This window comes from Orcinus orca, chromosome 3, assembly GCF_937001465.1.
Source record: "Orcinus orca chromosome 3, mOrcOrc1.1, whole genome shotgun sequence".
Taxonomy (NCBI): domain Eukaryota; kingdom Metazoa; phylum Chordata; class Mammalia; order Artiodactyla; family Delphinidae; genus Orcinus; species Orcinus orca.
In genome coordinates this window covers 127,758,919-127,782,472 of record NC_064561.1, presented here as the reverse complement: position 1 = coordinate 127,782,472, position 23,554 = coordinate 127,758,919, and the positions used below count along the sequence as shown (strand labels likewise).

Sequence of the window (23,554 nt, the reverse complement as noted above, 5' to 3'; positions counted from 1 at the left end):
TTTTTTAGATTCTACATATAGGTGAAACTATATGATATTTATCTTTCTCTGACTTACTTCACTTAGTATTAGAATCTCTAGGTCCATCCATGTTGCTGAAAATGGCATTATTTCATTCTTTTGTATGGCTAATATTCCATTGTATCTGTATATATACTACATCTTCTTTATCCATTCATCTGTCAATGGACATTTAGGTTGCTTCCATGTCTTAGCCATTGTAAATAGTGCTGCTATGAACATTGGGATGCATGTATCTTTTTGAGTTACAGTTCTCATCTTTTCCGGATATATGCCAAGGAATTGGATTGCTGGGTCACATGGCAACTCTATTTTTAGTTTTTTAAGGAACCTCCACACTTTTCTCCATAGTGGCTGCACCAGTTTACATTCCCACCAACAGTGTAGGAGGGTTCCCTTTTCTCCACACCCTCTCCAGCATTTATCATTTGTAGACTTTTTGATGATGGCCATTCCAACTGATGTGAGGTGATACCTCATTGTGGTTTTGATTTGCATTTCTCTAATAACTAGCAATGTGCCTTCCATATGCCTATTGACCATCTGTATGTCTTCTTTGGAGAAATGTCTATTTAGGTCTTCTGCCTTTTTTTTTTTGGATTGGGCTGTTTGGGTTGTTTTTGTTTTTTTGTTTTGATATTGAGCTGTATGAGCTGTTTGAATATAAGGAGCTGTTTTCATGAAGGATTCTTAGTGCTCAGATGGCAAAGAGGGACACAGAGTGTGGGAAAGGGATTTTCTCCTCGTTTCCTTATAACTGGCAAAAAACTTTAGCATCAGAAACCAACTCTAGTTAAACAGAAAAGGAATGGACTGAAAAGCAGTTGGTTCACAAAAGTACCAGGAAGCCTTGAGAAGCAGGCTGGAGGAAGGCAGGAAACATGGGAGACCAGGCAGCTGCGGGGCCACAGCCAACATCTTACCAGTGAGGACACGGCTGTGACATTTTGTACAGTATGTGCTGTTCCCAGAAACTGGATATTGCTGTGGTCACTGCCGTCACTGCTATGGACTCCACTGTTATTAGTGCTTTGCATCAGTAGCCACCAATTCAAAAATCTGGGGTGGGAGCATCTGATTGGTTAAACCTTCATCACATACTTGCATTCTAGCTGCAAGGGAGGCTGGATAAAGGCGAAGCTAGGAAAGGGAGCACCTGGGCTTTTTGGCTTCTTTGAAGGGAAGTGATTTGAGACATTGTTTTAGGAGCACCAGGGAACCCGTGAATTTAACTACACAGAAAATAAACTATGCCTGGACTTCCCTGGTGGTACAGTGGTTAAGAATCCGCCTGCTGGTGCAGGGGACACGGGTTCGAGCTTTGGTCCAGGAAGGTCCCACATGCCGTGGAGCAGCTAAGCCCGTGCACCACAACCACTGAGCCTGTGCTCTAGAGTCCACAAGCCACAACTGCCGAGCCCGCGTGCCACAACTACTGAAGCCTGTGCACTTAGAGCCCAAGCTCCACAACAAGAGAAGCTACTGCAATTAGAAGTCCGCACACCACAACAAAGAGTAGCCCCTGCTCACTGCAACTAGAGAAAGCTCGTGTGCAGCCAAAATTAAATAAATAAATAAATAAATATATTAAGAAAAGAAAAGAAACTATGCCTGCTCTGGAAAAATCAGCATAAAGCCAAAAGACAATGACAACCTGATTGTCAGAATAAACTTCCTGGAACACCTTGTTTTAAGATGAATCAACTAGTCATCTTACTTTGTACATACCTTTATGTACAAAAGGAGAGGAGAGAAAGGAAAAGTTCTGAGACTATTTGTTTTTAACATAGAAGAATGGTAGTTGATACCTTCTAGAGTTACAAATCTCAGTGTGAATCCAGTTATCCATGACTTCCAGTCAGCATACAAGATTTTTAGAGATTAAAAGCTGCATTTTTAAGGAACAGCATCAAACTTTGAAAGCCAGATATCTCAGAAAAGAACTTTTTACAGACCGCCTCATGAGGAAAATTTTATTGATTACTAAATATAAGACAGGGTTTCATTCTAAAAATTTCAGCCTCCAAATGCATCTAAAATAATTTTTTAGGAAATTCCCCGGCAGTCCAGTGGTTAGGACTCGGCACTTTCACTGCTGGGGTGCAGGTTCGATCCCTGGTAGGAGAACTAAGATCCTGCAAGCTGTGCATCTGTGCCCCCAGATAAATAAACAAACAAACAAATATTTTAAAAATAAAAATTTTTAAATTGTTGCTTAGTATTTCATCTTTTCTTCTGGTATCAGTAGCTCTTTTCTTTATTATTTGCAAGTAGTAGGGCTTCATTTTTCAAGGAATAGAATTCCATTTGCTAGGTTACCAGGGGTTAGGGGAGATGAAGGGATGAATAGGCGGAACATAGATTTTTAGGGCAGTGAAAATACTGTGTATGATAGCATAATGATGGACATATGTCATTACACACTTGTCCAAACCCATAGAATGTACAACACCAAGAGTGTACCCTAGTGTAAACTATGGACTTTGAGTGATTATAATGGGTCCATGTAAGTTCATCAAGTGTAACAAACGTTCCACTCCAGTGGGGATGTTGACAAGGGGAGGGGCTGTGCATGTGTGGGGACAATGGTATATGGGAAATCTCTGTAGCTTTGCTCAATTTTGCTGTCAGCCTAAAACTACTCTAAAAATAAAGTCTTTAAAAATTAAGAAGTATTCCTTAGTATATACAGAACTTTAAAAATTAATAGGAAAAAAACAAAACCTAACAGAAAAGTGGGACAAGTGAACACTTAAAAGAAAAACCAGTGGCTTAGCTTGTGAAAAGGTGTCCAACCTTGCTTGTGATTAAAAAATTGTAAATTAAAATGGAAACAAGCTACTATTTTAAATCATTAGAATGAAGAAGATTAAAAAGTTAGAAACCATGGAGGGCTGATGAACAGTCTTCCCCTACTCAAAGATCATGAAGGTATTCTCCTACGTTTTCCTCCAAAATTAACTAGATCTATAATCCATCTCTAGTTAATTTTGTAGTAAGATGTGAAAGCTGAAAATTTTTTCTCACAATGATATATAATGACCCAGCACTGTTGGTTGAAAAAAAAAATACTATTTTCTCCACTGAGTTGCAGTGGTGCCTTTGTGTAAATCAGTGATATATATGTACACATCTGTTTCTAGATTCTCTCTTCTGTTCCATGGGTTTATTTGTTTTGTCAACACCTGGCTCAATCGTTATAGTTTTACAGTGAGTCTTGATATCTGGTAATTTAATTTTTCTACACTGTTCTTTAAGTTTTGGCCAGCCTAGGTCCCTGAAGTTCCTTGTGCCGACATTAATGTGGCCACACCAACATTCTTTTGGTTGATGTTTGATGGTGTCTTTTCCTATCTTTTTACTTTCAATCTATCTGCATCTTTATACTTAAAGTATGTTTCTTTCAAATAGTAATAGGTGATTCTTGCTTGGTTTCCTTAGTCCAGTCTCTCGGAATGTTTAGTCCTCGTACATTTAATGTTGAATTTAAGTCTACCATCTATTCTTTGTTCCCCATTTGTTCCCATATTTCTTATTTCCTGCCCTCTTTTGAATCAATCAAGTATTTTTTTTTATCATTCCATTTAATCTTCTCTGTTAGCTTTCTAGTTCTGTATTATTCTTTTGCTTATCTACTTAAGGTGACTGGTCAGGGCTCTCCAAAGTGAATTTCATGTGTATTGTATTTGTTCCTCTTTCTCCTTCTTAATGGAAGGCCAATGCTTCTCCCCACTCAGCCCAGGTGCTACACAAGATGCTGACTCTCAGTTGAATGGGCATGACTGGTGGGTACTAGGGTAATCTCAATCTCCATGACTGGTTCAGAAATGAGCATGTGACCCAATTGCAGGAAATAAAACTAGGAGAGAGATTTTCTGGAAGCTTCTGGGGAAGTTCTTCCTCACTATTGGAAGGGGGTATGGGACACCTTTTTCTCTCAGTGGACTGGACAGAAACGAGGAAGCATATGGCCCCTGCTATTGGAAGTCACACTATGACCCGCAGGGCAACCAGATTTAGGATGAAGCTGAATTGTGGCCAGCAGAGTGCAGAGCCTGAAGGAATCCAGGTCTTACTTGGCATTGTTAAGCTGCTATCTATGAACCAACCTTGAAGTGTACCTACCTCTTCATGTGAACAAATACATTCACTTATTTATTTAAGCCATCTTAGGTGGGTCTTATTTGATAGCTAAAAGCATCCTAACAACAGATACAAGAAGTACACTTTTATATTCAGAAAAATAATAAAGATCAATGTTTTAAAATGCCTAAGTACTAGTGATTTGACATTTGCTTCCTAAAGCCACAGAAATAATTTTCTTCCTCCGGTCTATTCCTGCTTGACAATGGCTTTTGTTATCTATTATCTCATAGTGCTTTATTGTTAGTTAATCTGTATCGCATTGAGGCACAGTGACCGTGACCCCAGCAGCCAGCACAAAGCTTGACATTTGTGCTAGGCTCTTTCTCGCAGACAATAGTGGTTGATATATTTGATTTCTCCCCAAGTAGGAGGCTACGTGAAAGCTGACCGAGTACACAATGCTCTCTCGGGAAGGGCCCTATAACATCTCATCAACATAGGCAAGGCAACATTATCTTTAAAAGAAGGATCTGGAATGGCGCAGAGAGAGTGGTTTATCTTCTGAACAGGCCAAACTCTGGCTTGGTTAGGTGGATGGGCTCTTCCTTAAATACTGACATGCTGTTCCTGACTCAGCTGAGGGGGCCTCTGAGGAAGCGGCTCACTGAGACAGGGGTACATGCAATTGACTTAATTCTTGTTGACAGTCTCCTTGGAAGAGGGGCAAACACCAGGACAGCCAACTAAGAGGAAAAGGTTTTCATAACAGGCATGCATGATGGAGGAGGTGTTACCTGGCCTTGTGACCCCTGTGAGCTGGCATGGGTTCTGGAGGCCAGTGCTTCAGTCAACGCCCATGTCTCCAAGGAAATCCTAGAACAAAGGAATAACAAGATAAGCTCTTTGGTATTTGTGGGTGCAAATTGCTGTCCTGGACGTTCAGGGCTCCTTTTTATCCAAAAGGTAAGCAAGATAAACAGTCACACGGCATCACATGTGGGCTCTGTCTTTAAGAAATGCAGGTTAATAAAGGATGTTGAGTCACAGCTAACAACTTGCTGAACAACAAGGTGAATTACAAAAGGTAAGATTAGGGTTTCAAAATTCTTTATTTTGTCACATAGGCTTAAAAGGGTACATGTTTATCTTTACCAAAAAAATCAGAGCAGGTACCAACAGGCCAGAGAGAAAGGATAAACTAGGTTCTTTCATAAGGTTCTTTGTAGACAAGATGGCAATGTAAGAGGCAAATGTTAGGATGTGGTTTGGAATATGCTGGTTCCACCAGCCAGGAGCTAATCGCCCCTAGAGTAGGGGTTCTCAGCCTTGACTGTACATTAGAATCACGTGGAAATCTATTATATGTCCTCATACGGCATCCTAGATTGATAAATCAGACTCTCTGGGGTGGAGGGCAGAGGGCAGGCCTCAGTGTTTTCTTTTTTTGTTGTTGTTTAGTTAGTTAATTAATTTTATTTTTGGCTGCGTTGGGTCTTCGTTGCTGCAGCTAGGCTTTTCTCTAGCTGCGGCGAGCGGGAGCTACTCTTCGTTGCAGTTCATGAGCTTCTCATTGCGGTGGCTTCTCTTGCTGAGGAGCACGGGATCAAGGCATGCGGGCTTCAGTAGCTGTGGCTCGCAGGCTCTAGAGCACAGGCTCAGTAGCTGTGGCGCACCGGCTTAGTTGCTCTGAGGCATGTCGGATCTTCCCGGACCAGGGATCAAACTTGTGTCCCCTGCATTGGCAGGCGGATTCTTAACCACTGCGCCACCAGGGAAGCCCAAGCCTCAGTGTTTTCTAAACCTCTCCAGATAATTCCACCGTGGCAATTGAGAACCAGCTACCCTTGGAATGGACCTTTCTTCCATCACTCTAAATTTCTGGGCCCTCTGGTTCCCCTCAGGACATAGGAGTTTCTGTTGTGTCAATAAGAGCACTGATGTTTTGACACAGCAGAACAAGTGGTATATGGGAAACCCAGTAATAGACATATTTGAGCCTTGAACATACTTCAGTTAGTACATGACATTTTTTTAAATTGAAGCATAGTTGATTCAGAATGTTGTGTTAATTTCTGCTATACAGCAAAGTGATTCAGTTATACATATGTATACATTCTTTATATTCTTTTCCATTATGGTTTATCATACGATATTGAATATAGTTCCCTGTGCTGTATAGTAGGACCTTGTTGTTTATCCATCCTATATATAATACTTTGCATCTGCTAATCCCAAACTCCCACTCCACCCTTCCCCCAACCCTCTCCCCCTTGGCAAACACAAGTCTGTTCTCTATGGCCATGATTCTGTTTCTGTTTTATAGATAGGTTCATTTGTGTCATATTTTAGATTCCACATATAAGTGATATCATATGGTGTTTGTCTTTCTCTTTTTGACTTCACTAAGTATGATCATCTCTAGTTGCATCCATTGTCTCTATGTACCACATCTTCTTTATCCATTTATCTGAGTACATGACATTTTTAACTTGTCCTCAGGATGTATGGGATGAGGGGAGATGATTTTTAGCAGAGCCACACTCGCTCGGTATGCAGATCACTATGTAAGATCTGCAGGGCAGGGCAGGGCACTGGGTCTGTGTGGGTCTCCACTGCATCCCTGGGACCCAGTCCAAATCAGCACAGATTATGGGCTCAATAAATGTGTGTCGAAGGATTGAATAACTGTTAGAGGAAATTTCTTGTTTCAAACATTTAACCTTTTGGAGGAGAGATGGTGAACATAAAATCAATTAAGCACCAAGAAGGTATTCAAGATACTTTCCACAAATTGATTCTGGGATATGTAATATATCCAACTATTCTCAGGGAATGTGAAGAAGGAAAAGAACAGAAACATCTACAAGTTTAAGATACTTCCCAGGTTCATAAACTAACATGAGTGAATCTGAATGAACAATTTCACTGAATTTATGAATAAAAAATAAAACGTGGGGCAAATGTATCATAGTGGTCTGTACTCCATTTCACAGAGAGGAAAATTCAGCAGGCAGTGAGTTTGGGAGGGTCTGTTCTCAGTGTAATAATTACGTATCCAATCGTAGTTTCAATCCCACAGAGCATAAAATCACCAATAATAATTTCATGCTTCCCATCACTGACATGATAATAATGCAGGTGGATCGTGTTTTTGTGCACCAACTCCAATTACACAGCTCAGAAAAGGCTTTACTGTCTGAAGAGGAAAATCTACACAGCAGACCATAAACCTTTCAAGTTTACTTTAATCAAAAAACAGTTACACAAATATCTGTGGGCTGTACCCCTTTTCTTAAATGGTTGCATCTCCTGTCTAAACACACACCTAAAAAAGTTCCAATCATGTTACGGTCCTTTTTCATATCTTTATTGTTATTTAAAAACCAATCTATACATATTGTAAACATTTCTAAGCAACAAAAAAATGTGAAAACTTACTCTTGCCATCCCAAGTTTTATCAAGAGTATCCACTACAAAGGAGTAAGGTGGTGAACTTTTGAAGCTCTTATTAGGTATGTAAATCTGAGAAGGACTGTCACAGAAAAATATCTGAATATTAAAGAGAAAGGACACTTACTTTAAGGATTTTATAATAGCCAGAGTTTGTCCTGCCTTTCATTCTATTTTTTTTCTCTTTACAACTATCAGATTTGTAAACATTTTATCTATCACACAGGAAACCACCTAACAGATAGAAGTGCATTCAATGCCACCTACTGGAAATATATTCAATGATATAACTTGCATGAAACGTAAATATATAGTGTATTAATATACAACCAGTTTGTTCTAACAAAAGAATTTAAAGTTTTAACTTTAGGTATGGATAAAGAGACAGGAAATGGTAATGAAATCATAGTGTTTTCTAAAATCAGTAGGCTAACTGGATTTTAGAGAAAATTCAAAGCTATAAACCTTAAAAATCTTTATAGTTTAGTGATTAACATCCTCCATAAAAACAAACATTTTTTTCAAGCTATTGGCAATATTTTTTGAAAGTTCAAGAATATTAAAATGATTAGCCTTTTTCATTGAGCTCTCTGGTTCACAGCTTCTTTCACCATGGAAAAAGTGAAAGTGAACATGAATTATATGGTCTAGTCGGGAGGAGAATGTGAGAGAGGCGTTGTCAGCAACACTAGGAGGCTTATATTAGTTTACCTGTCAGCTGATGACAGAAGAGCCGTTACAAAGGTGATTACCTTACTCCCAGGCTGGCTTTCACTGAAGTACTGAAAAGGGTCATGGCCACACATCCTTTTTCAATGTCATATGAGATGAAGGCCACCCAAGGATTACCTAGAGAAATGTAATTTGATTCACCATTTACTATTTATTCAAGGTCCCAGACTTAGTGAAGTTACATGTTAATTTGGATATTTCTGTCTGGTAGAGAAGCAAATAATTTCTGTCTTGTGGAAGAAATCGCCCAAATGATAATTTCTGTCCCTGTTGGACAACAGTCGGATTTGTCTATAACCCAGCACTCTTATCTTAACATTGCTAAAAGTGCTCAGCTTCTCAAATGCTCTTAGAGCCAGTTTTCATATCTTACTGGTTTCCTCATTGAAACGAAGCAGGACACTATGGTCCTTCCCCCCGCCCCCCCGCCCCCGCCCCCGCCCCCGCCACCCCGTGTCCACAGCCTGCCTTTTGTCTGTGAAAAAACTTTAGCCAAAGAATAAGTTTAATCAGAGAAGTGAGAAAATGCAGAAACAAAGGAAAACAGTCAAAGGAGACCAATAATATGTATAGCTGATTCACTTTGTTATAAAGCAGAAACTAACACACCATTGTAAAGCAATTATACTCCAAAAAAGATGTTAAAAAAAAAGGAGACCAATAATAATAGTTTAGTCATTAAGCATAGTCAAGGACTTTAGTTCCTCCTCAAGGGCAATATAGATAATATTCTGAGCCATATCCTGTGAGCTGTCTTATAGAGACTGAAACCCCCATCAGCTGGAAGAAGTTAACTACATGATGACCAGACTGTAGCCATGACATAAGCTGCCACAATTCCAAGAATTGGCCTCAAGAAAATGGGAACAAACCGACCCTGGAACTGAAGATTAATTGTACTTAAGATGACACTGGTCAGACCACCGATGACCAATTTCAAGATGCCTGTCAGACTGTTGGTGCTGTTTCTGCATGTAGCCCCCTCCCTCCCTCCGTCTATAAAAGCTCTTGCTCCCTGGTTGTAGGTGGTGGGATTCGGCCTTTGGACAGGAGTCTGCACCCCCCACCCCCCACCCCGGATGCTGACATCCAAAATAAACCACACTTTCCTTTCCACCAACCTTGCCTCTTTATTGAGCAGTGAGCAGTTGGACCCCACTTTCGGTTACATCATCAGTTAATACATTGAATTAAATCTTTGTCATGTGTTCATTTTATTCGCATGAGTCATGTAACCTTTAGAAAATTATATTTGATCAGTTTTGAAGGTCATCCACTGAGATGTTTGAGGGGATTAACCAACGGAGACAAATTAAATCTATTTGCTTGCACATCTTTTCTTGGCTTCTGAAGTGAATCCTGGGTGGCAACAGAACTTTAAATTTTCTGACTCTCTAGTTCTTTTTTTCTTTTTCTACTGATATTATGTATTTGTTTTTATGTCTGGCTTGTACACCTTCAGTAAGTTAGTCTGAATTGGTGTCAGCAATGATTGGGGATTTGCTCTTATGGTCTGACTATTTGGTGATCTCTGATGGGTGTATAATGAAGACCTGTTCTCTGTTGGGTGGAAGACGACAGAGAATCCACTTAGTAGTCTTCTTTCTTTTTTGTTTTTGCTCTTTTTAAAAAAATCTATTTTTCTATTTGCAACCTTAAATCAGTTAAGAACTATGTGCTCACTGGAAGAAAAATAACTCTAAGCTTTTGTTTCTGGTTCACTTCTGATTTGTAGCTAATAGACAAAGCTAGACGCTCTCCCTCTGTTTGTGTGTCTGCATGTTTATAATTAAGAAAGACCTTTAGCTCTCGTTGTGTAAGAGAAATATCTTCCTAACACTGGAGGGTATTGAAAGACTAGATTGGTTTATAAAGATAGTCACTTACATGAATCAAATATTCCCTCAAATCCAAGAAGATAAAGAAACTGAACCTCCTCTGGTATTTTGTGTGCTAGAGTATTAAGAAAAATATTTTTCTTACAGAAATCATTAGCTAGGAAACATTTTAAGAATTCAAGTTCACATAAGGATAGTCCATTTCCAGCATCACCTGGAAACTTGTTAGAAATTAAAATTCTTGAGTCCCAATCCAGACTGACTGAATCAGAAACTCTGTGGGTGGGACTCAGCAATCTATATTTTCAACAAGCCCTCAGATCGTTCTGATATACACTAAAATTTGAGAACCACTAATCTGGGGAAAACTACTTAGTTCAACTCTCTGCTTACTATTGACTAAAAGTACCGGATTTAGTGAAGTCACATGTTAGTTTGTAGATTTCTATACTACAGAGATGCCAGTAATTTCTGTCCAGTGGAAAAGATAGCCTCAAAGGTTACGGTTTATGGCCTTGTTGGATGTTCATCAGATTTGTGTCTAACTCAGCAAGCTTATACTAACATTGCCTAAAATATCTAGCTCTTGGAATTAGTTTTAACATCTAACTGGTTTCCTTACCAGTTAATTAGTTGAATAAAATCTTTGACAGGTGTTCAATTTATATTTACATAGAATAATGTTTTTAAACTTTTTGAAAATTATTGTTAGTGTATTTCACCCTGTGGCAGTAATGGGCCCTAGTACTGTACTAGGCAGTGAGTGCCTTGACAGCACGACTGTGTCTATTTTTGCTCAGTATTTTATCCTCACATGAAGCACAGTGTCTGGTACATAAGCTCTAAGTAAGTTTTTGTGCAATCAATAAACACTACCTAAAAGGTATTTGATTTTTTAAAAAATAAATTTATTTATTTTTGGCTGCATTGGGTCTTCGCTGCTGTGCATGGGCTTTCTCTAGTTGTGGCAAGCAGGGGCTACTCTTCTGTTGTGGTGTGAGGGCTTCTCATTGCGGTGGCTTCTCTTGTTGCGGAGCACGGGCTCTAGGTGCGCGGGCTTCAGTAGTCGTGGCGCATGGGCTTAGCTGCTCTGCGGCATGTGGGATCTTCCCAGACCAGGGCTCAAACCCGTGTCCCCTGCATTGGCAGGTGGATTCTTTAACTACTGCACCACTAGGGAAGTCCAAGGTACTTGATTTTTAAAAGAGGAATGTCAGAACTGGCCCATAAGTATCATTCCTGTTGTTTTAATTAACTGTGTCTATTTCTTAAGGGATTTTTCTGGGGTTTGTTATTAGGGACCCCGAGGCTAAAAGGTGATAGAATAGGAAAGGGGAATTTTGTTCAAGATATTCTCTGAGATCTGTTGTCTGTCGACCTGAGTCCGATTAGGAGTGGTTATTTTAGAGTCAATCCCAGCATAGGTTGTTTGGTTGCTGTTCAGTTGCGAAGAGCACTTGCAAACAATACTGAGTGATGTGCCCAAAGGGATCATTGGATTTTGTTACTTTATAATATGAACAGGAAGTGACAAACACTTCATGGATAATGTGCAATCAATAAGAAAAGGAACCAAATGGAAGGGTGAATGGTTTTAAGTAAAATCGATTTAAAGCATATGCCTGACAAGGGGGGAAGCATTAGTACCATTTTCACGTATGATTAAGCTTGCCTTTGGAGTGAACATCTATCATTTTTTTCTTCCTGTCGTTTTCCTTTAGGCCTCCTGCTTTCTAGGTGGTCTGGGGGCAATGGTGGGTTGTTAACCAGTCATCCCCTTCTCCCCTCAACTCCATACAGTGGTGCATTTATATCCCATGCTAAATAGACTTCTGCCTCCTGGAAAATTTAATCCCGAGCAGAATGATAAACGAGGGGATTTAAGCATTACCAAAGCGGCATCCAAAATGACTGGCCATGACTTCCTGATTGAGATCCCTGGCCTAGTTTCATCCCTTTGGTATTGCCTGCTTCTTCAGCTTTTCCTTCCATTCTGTGCCTTTCCATTAATTCCTTTTTGCTTAAATTAGCTAGATCAAGTTTATGTGGCTTACAACCCAACTGTCATAACTGACATCACACCTATTTTCCAGATGAAGTGATTTAACCCAAGTCCCACGTTCAGTGGTCATGTCAACTTCTAGCTCATGGCTCTCTTCCAGATGTTGGTGTAGCACGAGTTTATAATGCTCCTTTAGTGGAATTAAAGAGCATCTGACTTTTATTGAAGAAATGAGTTCTCTTTCACAGAGGGCTTTTCCTACTGAAAACTTATTCACAAGGTTAAAATATTCTCAATATACTTCTAGAAATGACAATCAATAAGTCTTTGTTGACTAACATTCGGTTTATTTTAATTATATTGTTTGATCTAATGGAGTATCCTGGCAGGACAGAAGGGTTAAACTAAAAATCCCAAAGAGATACCTTAATAATCTTATGCAATGGAAAAAGAACAACCTGCATGCAAACTAACAGAAGAAAAGTACTTTATTCATTTATAATATCATTTTGTAAACAACCACACTGTGCATTTTTAAATTCAATAATAACAAATTTTTTTCCTATGGATTTATAGCAAACTCTATATAAAGTCAATGAGTTAATACAAGAGTGAAGATGAATAGTGCAGAATAATTTCCAAAAATGTTAAATTACAGCACTTGATACAAACACAGATAACTATCTGTACCATAAAAATTTACATGCCACAAAGCACTCATTTATAATTTTAAATATGCGGTAAAACACATTTATAAAAAAGCATCAACATTAATTTTATTATAAACCAGTGAATTACTCAGAGGAATATTTATTAAAACTTACTAAAAATCAGTCAATATGGCAACTGAGGTAAAAATTTATAAGTAAACAAAACTATCATTTATAAGGGCCAAAAGTAAACGGAAGGGCAGACAACACTTTCTGATGACTATGTCTACTCCTTGATGTTCTGAAGCAGTTTCAGTAAATGTGACTCAATAACCTGTTGAACTAGAACACACATGTGATCAAGACAACAGCATGTTGATTACAAAATTTTTAAAAACTATCAAATTCAACTTAACATCACCAACATTTTCCTAAAATAATTTCTAATTAGGATATAATCATAGTCTGAGGGCAATAAGATTACAATGCAATACTTCAAACTTAGTCTGTCACTGACTTTAGTAATTGTCCAAGTTACTGGGTTTTCTGTTCTTGGTTTCTAAATTTTGAAACTGAAGGAGAGTCCAGAATACAAGGTTGTTCTAAGGAACAGAGAAAGGGCAACTATAAAGCATTTTATAAATAGTTTGCTATGAAATGTTAAACACATCTTGTAAATAGGTGTACACGTATCCTCCAGCAACTAATTATTTGGGATGGTGAAAAGTAATAGTAACAAACTCATTTCTAGACTTTGTAGGAATCTATTGATTTTGCCCACAGTTGAAAGTATATGTCAGGAGTTAGGATAACATGCATGTTCTATAACTGCAAGTGATGAGAATAGTTTGGACCACTGGTTTGTATTATTATATAACTTTACTAAAATGAAACCTGAGAGTTCTAAACCACTTACCACTTCTATAGCCCAAGGCTACAGCTAGATCCATAGAATTGTATCCAGAGTCGGTTTCAATTGTTGGGTCAGCTCCATTTTCTATACCAAAACAGAAAAATCTAAATAAATAAAATGAAAATATGGATATGTTTGTCTATCACTGGCTCATGCGCAATTAGCGGGACAGATTTTCTGCAAATTTGGAAGGTATTTTCAGGATGGTCTGACAAAGTACAGAGTACACAGAGGGCATAGAATTCACTCTGGTGGGTCGGAGGGAAGACACTTCAAACATACAGGCATCCTCTAGAGCAACTGAAACTAATACACCACTACAGACAGCACTCAGGCTTAAAAACACTGTGGACAGAGAAAAGAGCCGAGGATTCACATGTGATCCCTAAAAGGAAAGCAATAAGGACAGATACTGTGATTGCAGGCGTGCTGTGTGATGGAGCTACGGCTTACATGGGAACCTTAGGGCAGCAGGTGCGCCAGGGGTGAATAACGTATTTAATAATAGTTCAGGATTCTCTTGAGGCTAGCTTGTAAAAAATAATGTCTTCATGTGGCGTTTTCTAAATATTTCCACTTTTATCTGCTTACCTAAGAGCATTTTTACACATTTCACATGATTTCCATGTACAGCGTAAAGCAAAGGCGTCCCTCCATTCTGCAAAAGGAAAGGTGATTTAGTTTTTCAAGGTGAGCAAGATTCAAATAATTTAATGCTCCTGTGAATTGGGCATGTAAAAGTAGTTTAAGGTAATTTTAATATTTTGTGAAGAATACTTAATCAGAACTAATAATTGAGTTTAGGACATTAACTTTTTCTCCCAGCTGTTTAATTAACTAAGGTAATTAATTATTCTTCCAAGGGTTTAATAAAGCTTATTATGTCTCCCCAAACCAAATAAATCCTAGAGTTTGTTCCAGTAATTTAAAAATCAGTATTACAGACTCACCCAGTCATATTCATTTACATCAACTCCACAATCCAGCAGCATTTTGACAATATCTGTGTAGCCCTTACTACAGGCTAATGACAGTGCACTTTCTCGACCTTTTCCTAAAAGCTGGGGATCAGCACCCTGCAGTGGGAAATAGAGATAAAAGACTTTTCAGTTTATGAAAACAAGAATATTGTTACTTCTGTCAATAATAATTACAGTTCAACACTTAGGTCAGGTAATGTTCTGGGGTTAATAAAGAAAGAACACAAACTTCTACTCCTGGACGTTCTGTTATCAAGGTTGTCTGAAGGCCTGCTTTCCTCCCTCTACCTCAATCCTAACTATCTTTTCACTTTGGAGTCAAATTGTATCTTCTCCAAGAAGCTTCTCCTACAGGGCTGACAGGACTTTTGTTCCCATCGTGCTTAGCGGGGCTGGGCACTCACTTCTCTCTCCAGCTTCATGGACGACTACACTTGCCTGCTCAACCAGATGCAAGCTCCACAAGAATATGAAGAGCATGTAAACATTTTTTGGATCCTCTACCGTTACGTCTAGCTGGCTGGAGATGTAAAAACTTTACTAAATACTTAACTGAACTTAAGTAACTGTACATATACATTTTCTGAGGCATTTTCCTTACATTCTGAAGTAGAAACTCTACCACAGCTATTTGCCCGTGTGCTGCAGCCCACATCAGAGGAGTAAATCCTTCGTCGTCCGTGTGATTGATAACATTTTCTATTTAAAAGAAAAGCAATTTTTGTGATCTAATTTAACAACCACATATTAATATCTCTATGAAAATACTGGCATTCTAAAAAGGTGACTATATTACCCAATGAGGTTCACGTTTGTGCTGACTTGTGTTCACTGAAGTGCTGTGTGTGTTTGCAATTTGCAGTCTCAATGCATTAAACTGTGCCTCAAGGTACGTAGCTGAGTTCAAATAGCATATTATTTAAAGTATAAACTACCAGACACAACATAATGCTAGGTACAGGGCAGTCCACAGAACACTGGACTCAGAATCAGGAGACCAGAGTTTGAATCCTGACTGTCACTTTCTAGCAGTGTGATTCTGGGCATGCTATTTAATTCCTCTAATATCCAGAATAATACCTTGCTTATCTCAGTAGTTAGCTGGGAGGATCACAATAAAAATGAGGTTATACGACAGCCCTTAGCATTACATAAATACATATTATAAAAAGCCCCAAATTAGTAAAGCTATTTTTACTCTCTAGCCAATACTGCTGCCTTTGAGTCTCTTAAAATTTTTGGTGGTTTGCTAACATAATATAATATGAATGAAGACTGAATAATCTGAAACACATTTCTATGCAATTCTACCTCAAAACCCATTTTGTTCCCTAGATTCAGTCTACCAGGTATAAAGTCCACAGTTTTTTCCCTAAATTTATTTAGTAGATTGAGAATAAAACCTTCAAATGTTTATAAACAAATAGGAATATAATGATGAAGTCTTTCTTATAAAAGAATGACATGATTAAAAAAAGCCACTCTTTAATCATATGCCCTGCACTCAACTGATAATGTTGGGACAATTGGCTAACTTTTTGAAAAATGAAAATAAAAGTTAAGCTCCACCTTTACCTCATTATACCAAAACATATTCCACATGGGTCAAAGATTGAAATGTAAACAAGAAACCACCGAAGTTCTAGAATAAGGTATGAGTGAATTTATTTATAATCTTGGAATAGGAAATCTTTTCTAAGCAAGATATAAAACTCAGAAGTCACAAAGAAAAAAATTAATTTACCACTTAAAAATGTTAAGCCTGTGTTTGAAAACATCATAAAGTCAAAGGAAAAATGGCAAACTGGGAAAAAACTAGATTCAACATAAACAAAAAGTGAACTTCTTTAATTTAGGTAAGAGTTCATATAAATCAATATAAAACAGGCAGTTCACACAAAAAGAAATTCAAATAGATCATAATTTTAAAAAGGCAAACAAAACCAGTATGAAATACCATTTTTCACCCATAAGATTAGCAAAGATTAAAGTCTGATAATATTCTGTGTCAGTGAGGGTATGGGGAAGTAGAAACACTAACTCTGGTGTGAGGACAGGGCAAACATCTGGCAATGTATATAAAAATAAAAATTCATATACCTTTTGACCCAGCAAATATACTTGTAGGAATTTACCCTATGGATATACTTTAAAAGAATGCCAACAATATTGTTATTTAATAGAAACAAACTGGAATCAACTACCACCAGGGGAACTAGTTAAAAATAAAAAACATAGTATACGCATATGCAATACAATGCAAAATCACAGACCTATTAAAAAGAATGAAATAGATCTTTATGGGCTTATATGGAAAGATCTCAAAATTTAAGTGAAAAAAGTAAAGCGCAACGCAGTGTGTATATTTTCCCTCTTGTGTAAATAAAAAAAAGCACATATATACTATACTCTCACATATAGCCCCAAGTATAAATATTTTCCAGAGAAGTCTTCTGAAAATATAAGAAACTTATAATGTTTGCTTCTGCAGAAAAGGCGAGGGTGGTAAGGGAAGCTTTAACTTCTATACCTTATATTACTATTTTTTTTAAAGTATCTATTGGGTTATCTGCCTGGTGAGGCTATGCAACTATTTTTTTTTGTCTTTATACTTTCTTGTATAAAAAGAAAACAATAACAAATCTGATAAATCCTATTAAATTTGTTTTAAATACATCTAAAAAAATAGGCTAGTACCTTGTTCAATACGAGCAGCCAGGTAGAGCATCTCTCCCTGAGCAGCCAACTGGTGAACAGACAAAGCTGAAACAATACCATAAAAAGTTTCATGTATATCTGTAGGTACACTTTCATCATCTCATTGTTCATGCCTGTGTAGCGATTTTCCTTTCCAAAACACGAACTATCATTTTATTGTTTAAAAAAATCTAACTTAAAATATAGCCTAACATTTGCAGATGTCAGAATTACCTTAAATATCTAAGAGTCTGAGAATTGACTCATATATGTTTAAGGTAATTCTGACATCTGCAAAGTGTTATTATCAGTGAATGTGCAAATTGTTTGATTATTAACAATGCAAATTGTTACTGATCTTATGAATTAAAGAAATGGTTTAGGTACTTAATTTTTAACATGGTATCTCTTTATCAAAACTTATAAGGAAGTATAAGGAAGTTGGGTCTAAAAGACTCTTGTTTTTTAATTGACTGTATTCATTTAAGTCCCAAATATCATTATTTCAAGAGGCCATGGGTATTTCTTAACTTTTGGAGGACTAAGATAGTAAATTAAAAACTAGCTGACAGGAAATTCTTGAGTACAGACCTATTTGTGGCTAATTAGCTGTGTGACCCTAGAGACCTGATTAAACATTTTTGTCTAACATGAAGTATGTGAACCACATGATCCCTAGTTTTTTTTCCAAAAATTCTATGGTTGGGGAATTCCCTGGTGGTCCAGTGGTTAGGACTCGGCGCTTTCACTGTGGGGCCCCGGGGTTCAGTCCCTGGTCAGGGAACTAGGATCCCATTAAGACTCTCGGCGTGGCCAAAAAAAAAAAAAAAAATTCTATGGTTGGAATATTTTAAGACAATCTCTTTATTTTAAAACAAAGCCAAACAGGTACTGTTCTATGACAGTTCATCTTAAAAATCAGTATCACTTGATCCTTGATTTAGGATGATATGACTGGGTGGCCTTAATACAGAAAGGAAAGCAATTGGGAGGCATATGCAAATTTACATAAATAAAACAGAAATGGCTCTTAGGTAGAGTTAGAGTCATGAACTCGTTCTGGCTTACCTGCTACAGCATACAATTCAAAATCAGGAGGGACACAGTGTTTCCAAAGTAAAAACATATATTTCACCATGCTTTAGAATACAGATGCATTTATGTTATATTCTCAAATGTAATTCCTAACATCAAATTGCTAACTGGTTTCCTCTCATTAAGAAACCCGTACTATATAGAATATTTTCTAGTTTACAGAGAAAACCCTTCATTTTATTTCTTCTAGAATAATTCTACATTAAAAAATTGTAAATTCAAAGTTTTTAAAGAGGTGATTTCATATTCAGATTATATTCAAATTCGAAATTATAGTAGACATCGCTCAGCTTTTACTACAAATCATTTGTTGATCAGTGATCTAGTTTATAAAATGCACTCCAAGAACACAAAAACACAATGTCTTGCTTTGTACAAAGTTCAGAATAACTCATTGTTTTTATAGTAAAATTATGAAGGTTTTAAGAATTAATATTTCAATCTGTATTTGTTCTCAACAGAGAAACATAAAACATGAAATATTTGAATATGCAATAATATGTGAAAGAGTTTTAAATTACTAAAACTATCAGGACATCACTTAAGCTTTCCAAAACAGAATATGCATTTAATGAAAATAATGTTTCAAAGCCAAACTCTTGAAATCATTACATTAGTAATAACAATATTCTAATACATCAGTGGGAAATACTTACAATTTGCTAACAGAGGTGTGGTTGAGACCTCATTTCCTCTGTGTTTGTTGGTTAAAGTAGTTGACTGTTTTATGGGTGAGAAGTGCTTTGTTGTAGAGGGAGTGTAGACATGCCTTACTTGAATTCCCGGAGAAGGAGATGTATGGATACTGCATTCAGCTAAGTAAAATTAATTTAAACACATTAAAACAATATTTTAATAACAAAGCATTTCAAAGTTCTATGTCAATGTTTACATTAAAAAAGAAATACAAGATGTATAATATCTTTAACTGGTCTCAAGTGATACTATTTTTTTGCCATAAAAAATCTGTACTAGTGGGCTTCCCTGGAGGCGCAGTGGTTGAGAGTCCGCCTGCCGATGCAGGGGACACGGGTTCGTGCCCCGGTCAGGGAAGATCCCACATGCCGCGGAGTGGCTAGGCCCGTGAGCCAGGGCCGCTGAGCCTGTGCATCCGGAGCCTGTGCTCCGCAACGGGAGAGGCCACAACAGTGAGAGGCCCGCGTACCGCAAAAAAAAAAAAAAAAAAAAAAAAATCTGTACTAGTAAAAGTTCTAGAAAAAAAAATCAATATTAATCTTGAGCAATTTTATCCAGAGATTAGTTTTTTTTTATTCGATAGATTGTTATAAAAGTAAATCTACAACATGATGACAGATTTCACTGTATTAAAGCATTGGAAGCTAATGCCAATCACATATGCATGGAGTTAATTCATTTACAAAAGGCACAAAATTTTTTTCTCCTATAATTTTAAAAGGTACAATAATAAACTTTATTAGAGAATTTGTAAATAAACAAAGGTCAAGGAAGAAGTAAAAATCAACATGTACTTATGGACATTATATAACATGAAATTATTTAATTTTGGTTTCTATGAGATTCTAGAAAATCATAAGTAAAGATGACTTCCAAACTTCGCAAACTCAAAATCTCATGATCAGAAAGGGAAAAAAATAAAAAATAAATAAACAAAAACAAAACAAATGCAGATATTTATACCATAACTTTCAACCTTTAAATAGGACAGATGCCACCTCCAGGTCAGAGTTAACTTGATCTTGAATATTTTTACTATCTTCTTCATTTAAGGACTTCACAAACCGAGAACAGACATTCATATCAAATCTGTTAGGCAGTATGAATTTCATCCCCATGGAAACACCCTGAGCTGATCCTTCTTCTGCATTTGAGTCCAGCTGATGTTCTATTTTAATGTCTGGCATGCCAGTTAGACTGTAACTGCTGGGGCACTCTTCTACTATCAGCTGGGCTCCAATATCCAAATTTGCTGATGTAGCCATGATTTCAACTGTAGTTTCAATAATTAAAACATTTCTTCATGATTTCCCCTTGGTTTTATAAGAATGGCATACAGTGTATTCTTCAAATTTGGGTATTAAAACATCTGAAAGAAAAAAATTAAAAGTATTATATCAACTTAATGTATACAAAATAATCATTTTCAATCACGTATGCAAACAGTGCTCTTATTAGCACCTATACATAATAGAAAGAATACAATCTCCAGAGGTAGAAAAACCTGGGTCTGAATCCAAGCTTCACCATTTATTAGCTGTGTGAATCTGTACAAGCTCCTCAACCTCTCTAAGCCTCAGTCTCACTTGTAAAATGGGTATACACCAGTAACCTCACAGGACCCTGGCAAAGACCAAATGAAATACAGTAACATTCTCACCGCCATCACTAGGTCCCAACAAATTTTACTTATCCTTTTCTCCCCTTTCCTATTCCTGAATATTGCCAAATGGATTTTTTAAAAATCAGGCTAACAACAAAAATAAACTTTCATGTAAAAACTTTAACCTCTAATCTGAGGTTTATTTTTTAACATGCTGTTAAAATTTGAATTTAAGAAAAGATAGAACTCATGTTGTACCCAAAGTCTATCAGCATCTACAATATCCATGATTCCTGGATAGTGAAAGGCTTTACAAAGTTTTGGTTATGATGAACTGAAAACACATTAATCAGTTTTTGTTCAGATCAAGTGTTAGCAACTTAATACAGGTTTTTATGAAAAATAAAGTGTACAGATTATGGACTGGCTTCCTTTGCTTTAGCATCTCTAGGACATTATAATCTAAGTATAATTTTTGGTCCCAATCTTTGTAATAAGTATTAAGAAATTAGAATTATTCATTTTTTTCCAAATATAGATTGTCAATACATGAACTTAATAAACGCAAACCCTCAAAACAGAGGTTAGAAGCACACCTGTTACTGAATCATTTACTATTGTTTTAAAATGAGTTTTCAGTAAGGTAATCACTGGCACTTTCCTATGGACCTTAATAAAATTTCAAGAGAAATTTCATTATTGTACCTAAAATTGCTTCTAAAAAAAGGAAGAACTCCAAGGCATATAATTGTCTTACACATAGTCACTGAGACAAGAGGAAAATTAATAGCATCCAGTTAATTTTTTCATGTTAGGGCTTACTGCCTCAGAAATTTTGAGGGTGCAGGGTGTTTTAAAATTGTAATTAATTGGAACTAACAGAGAAAAGTGCATTAGGACCACAGTGGAGCAAAGGTTGGCAAATCATACATTTATAGATAATCACTTTTACAGTTTTAAAACATCTTCCAAGATTGATCTTTATAACAATCCTTTGAGTAGTCAGGGCAGGTAATCATTATGTTCACTCCAGAGAAGAGAAAAGAGGAGCTCACGACTCCATCACCCTGTTCGTTAAAAGAAAAAGCAGCACTAAACTAATCCAAAACTTCCAAGGGAGAAAGAGTTGAAGAAATAATAAACGCTAATAATAATGTTAACAAGTAACAAAGTCAACACACTTCAGCAAACGGTAAGAAGGAGACTAAAACAGAAAATGAGTTGTGATTCAAATGGAGGTGGAGGGGCAATGCAGAGGTCTTTAAAGTATATTACAAGATACGAACTGTGTTTCCTGAGGGAAGAGCCATCTCACACAGACTCCTACCCAGAGTTGGGCGAAGTGCAACTCCCCTGACCTCGCTCAGCACCCGCATATATCTTTATTTTAGCATTTATCACTCTCTTGAAAATTTCCATTTAAACTCCTAATAAATTGAAAACTCCTCTAGGATGGGGGGGGCACTCTTACTAATTTTCGCACACAAACAGTGCTTGGTTCTATCACGTACTCCATAAATATTTTCTGATCTGAACCTTAACAAAGGTTCGTATTCTTTTCTACCCTGAAATGAGCCTGCAAGATGCTCAACAAACATCTGCTGATTAGATCTGGCTTTCCGTTCCCAACATCACTACCAACTAGCTGTGCAACCCTGGACAGAGAAATCATACACGTTTCCTAAGACTCATTTTATTCAGATAAGATGAAGATGGTTGAAATAGGTATCTCTAATATTCTTTCCAATTCTAAACATCTTCCATGTTACAAATCAGGGTTTAGAAATGGAATTACCAGTCTCTGAGGGAAGAAGAGCAAATGTACTCGGGGGAGGAGGGAGTGGAAACAGAACGCTTATCTTGGCACCACTCCAGAGAGGAGAAGCAACACTGACTGGTTAAGCCATAATTTTGAAGTATAAGAGAGGAAGGGGGAAAAAAAAGATGATCGAGAAGAGGAGGCGGTGAGAAAAAGAGGTAAGGCCAAGGAGAGCTAGGATCACCTCAATCTGTCAGAGCCCAGGGATAAGGGGAGAGAGACCCTAACGAAATAAAACGGGCAACTGGGTTAATCCACAGTGGGTGCTAGTAACAGGAGCCCCCCGGCTCTTCCTCATCCTGGAGTTGTTCTACAAGAACAGGAAGGTGCTATGAAAATGAATGATGCCTCACAGCCCACAGGTGTCCCGGCGTCCCAGGACAGGAACCCGCTGGAGGGGAGACTGTTGCAGGGAGGGAAGTCCGCTCTGGCGCCTCCCGCCAACTCTGCCCGAAAAATCCCAGCGCGGCTCGGGTAGGGAGCGCGGAAACTCTGGCTCAACCGCGGCGGGCTGGTCCCGGGGATAGGGGTCGGAGGCCGACCGTGTGGGAGCGAAAGGCCTGGCGACCGCCTTCGACAGCCCACAGCGAGTCGGGACTTCCCATCTGCTGCCAGATTCACTGCAGGGCCCCACCCCCCGGCTTGTTTTGACCGCGACGTCACTTCCGATTTATTCTTTCGGTTTCCGGCCAAAAAACGTGCCGCACCGGTGAAGCTGTTGCGGGGAGGGACTTTCAGGTATTTTCCCGCCGCTGCTAGATCCTTACTGCTCCAGTACTACAGAGACAGTGTCCCTTCGGCTACAGCTCTGGTTCACTAGCGCCAGGCCTCGGTCTCTCCCTCCGGCCACGCCTCCTCTTCCCCATCGTCCCGCCCACCGGGCTGGCCCCTGCGCACCAGGGCTGCGTGCGTCTCGGGACGCCATCACGTACGTCATCACGTGCGCCATCACGTCACCTTCGTGCGACACG

At 38.0% G+C, this 23,554-nt stretch overlaps 1 protein-coding gene across 5 annotated transcripts; it reads right to left on the bottom strand.

Moving 5' to 3' along the window:
- Positions 1-1,979: 1,979 nt before the first annotated feature.
- On the bottom strand, positions 1,980-23,302 carry ANKRA2 (ankyrin repeat family A member 2). 5 transcript variants are annotated; one of them, XM_033430003.2, is made up of 11 exons: positions 22,937-23,198; positions 20,138-20,530; positions 19,122-19,280; positions 17,371-17,436; positions 15,275-15,372; positions 14,644-14,769; positions 14,285-14,351; positions 13,697-13,777; positions 8,311-8,407; positions 4,902-4,980; positions 1,980-2,171 (listed from the first exon to the last, which is right to left on the bottom strand). In XM_033430003.2, exons 2-11 carry the CDS (start codon positions 20,424-20,426, stop codon positions 2,055-2,057), a joined length of 1,179 nt encoding a protein of 392 aa, XP_033285894.1. In that variant the 5' UTR covers positions 20,427-20,530; positions 22,937-23,198; the 3' UTR covers positions 1,980-2,054. The 5 variants fall into 5 exon arrangements, 4 of the variants coding, with proteins under 4 accessions (XP_033285894.1, XP_033285895.1, XP_004270855.1 ...); XR_007476362.1 differs by lacking the exon at positions 8,311-8,407 and having other exon boundaries at positions 22,937-23,192; XM_033430004.2 differs by lacking the exon at positions 22,937-23,198 and having other exon boundaries at positions 20,125-20,352.
- Between the last annotated feature and the right edge of the window lie 252 nt (positions 23,303-23,554).

Excerpts from the sequence above, each read along its gene's own strand:
- ANKRA2 (XM_033430003.2), bottom strand. The coding sequence starts at position 20,426 with ATGGCTACATCAGCAAATTTGGATATTGGAGCCCAGCTGATAGTAGAA. Across the intron at positions 13,778-14,284 it reads ATGTGTAAAAATGCTCTTAG|AAAATGGAGCTGACCCAACA; the intron begins GTAAGCAGATAA and ends GTTTTGGTATAG. Across the intron at positions 8,408-13,696 it reads AGCCTTGGGCTATAGAAGTG|GTAATCCTTGGGTGGCCTTC; the intron begins GTAAGTGGTTTA and ends ACATTTCTCTAG.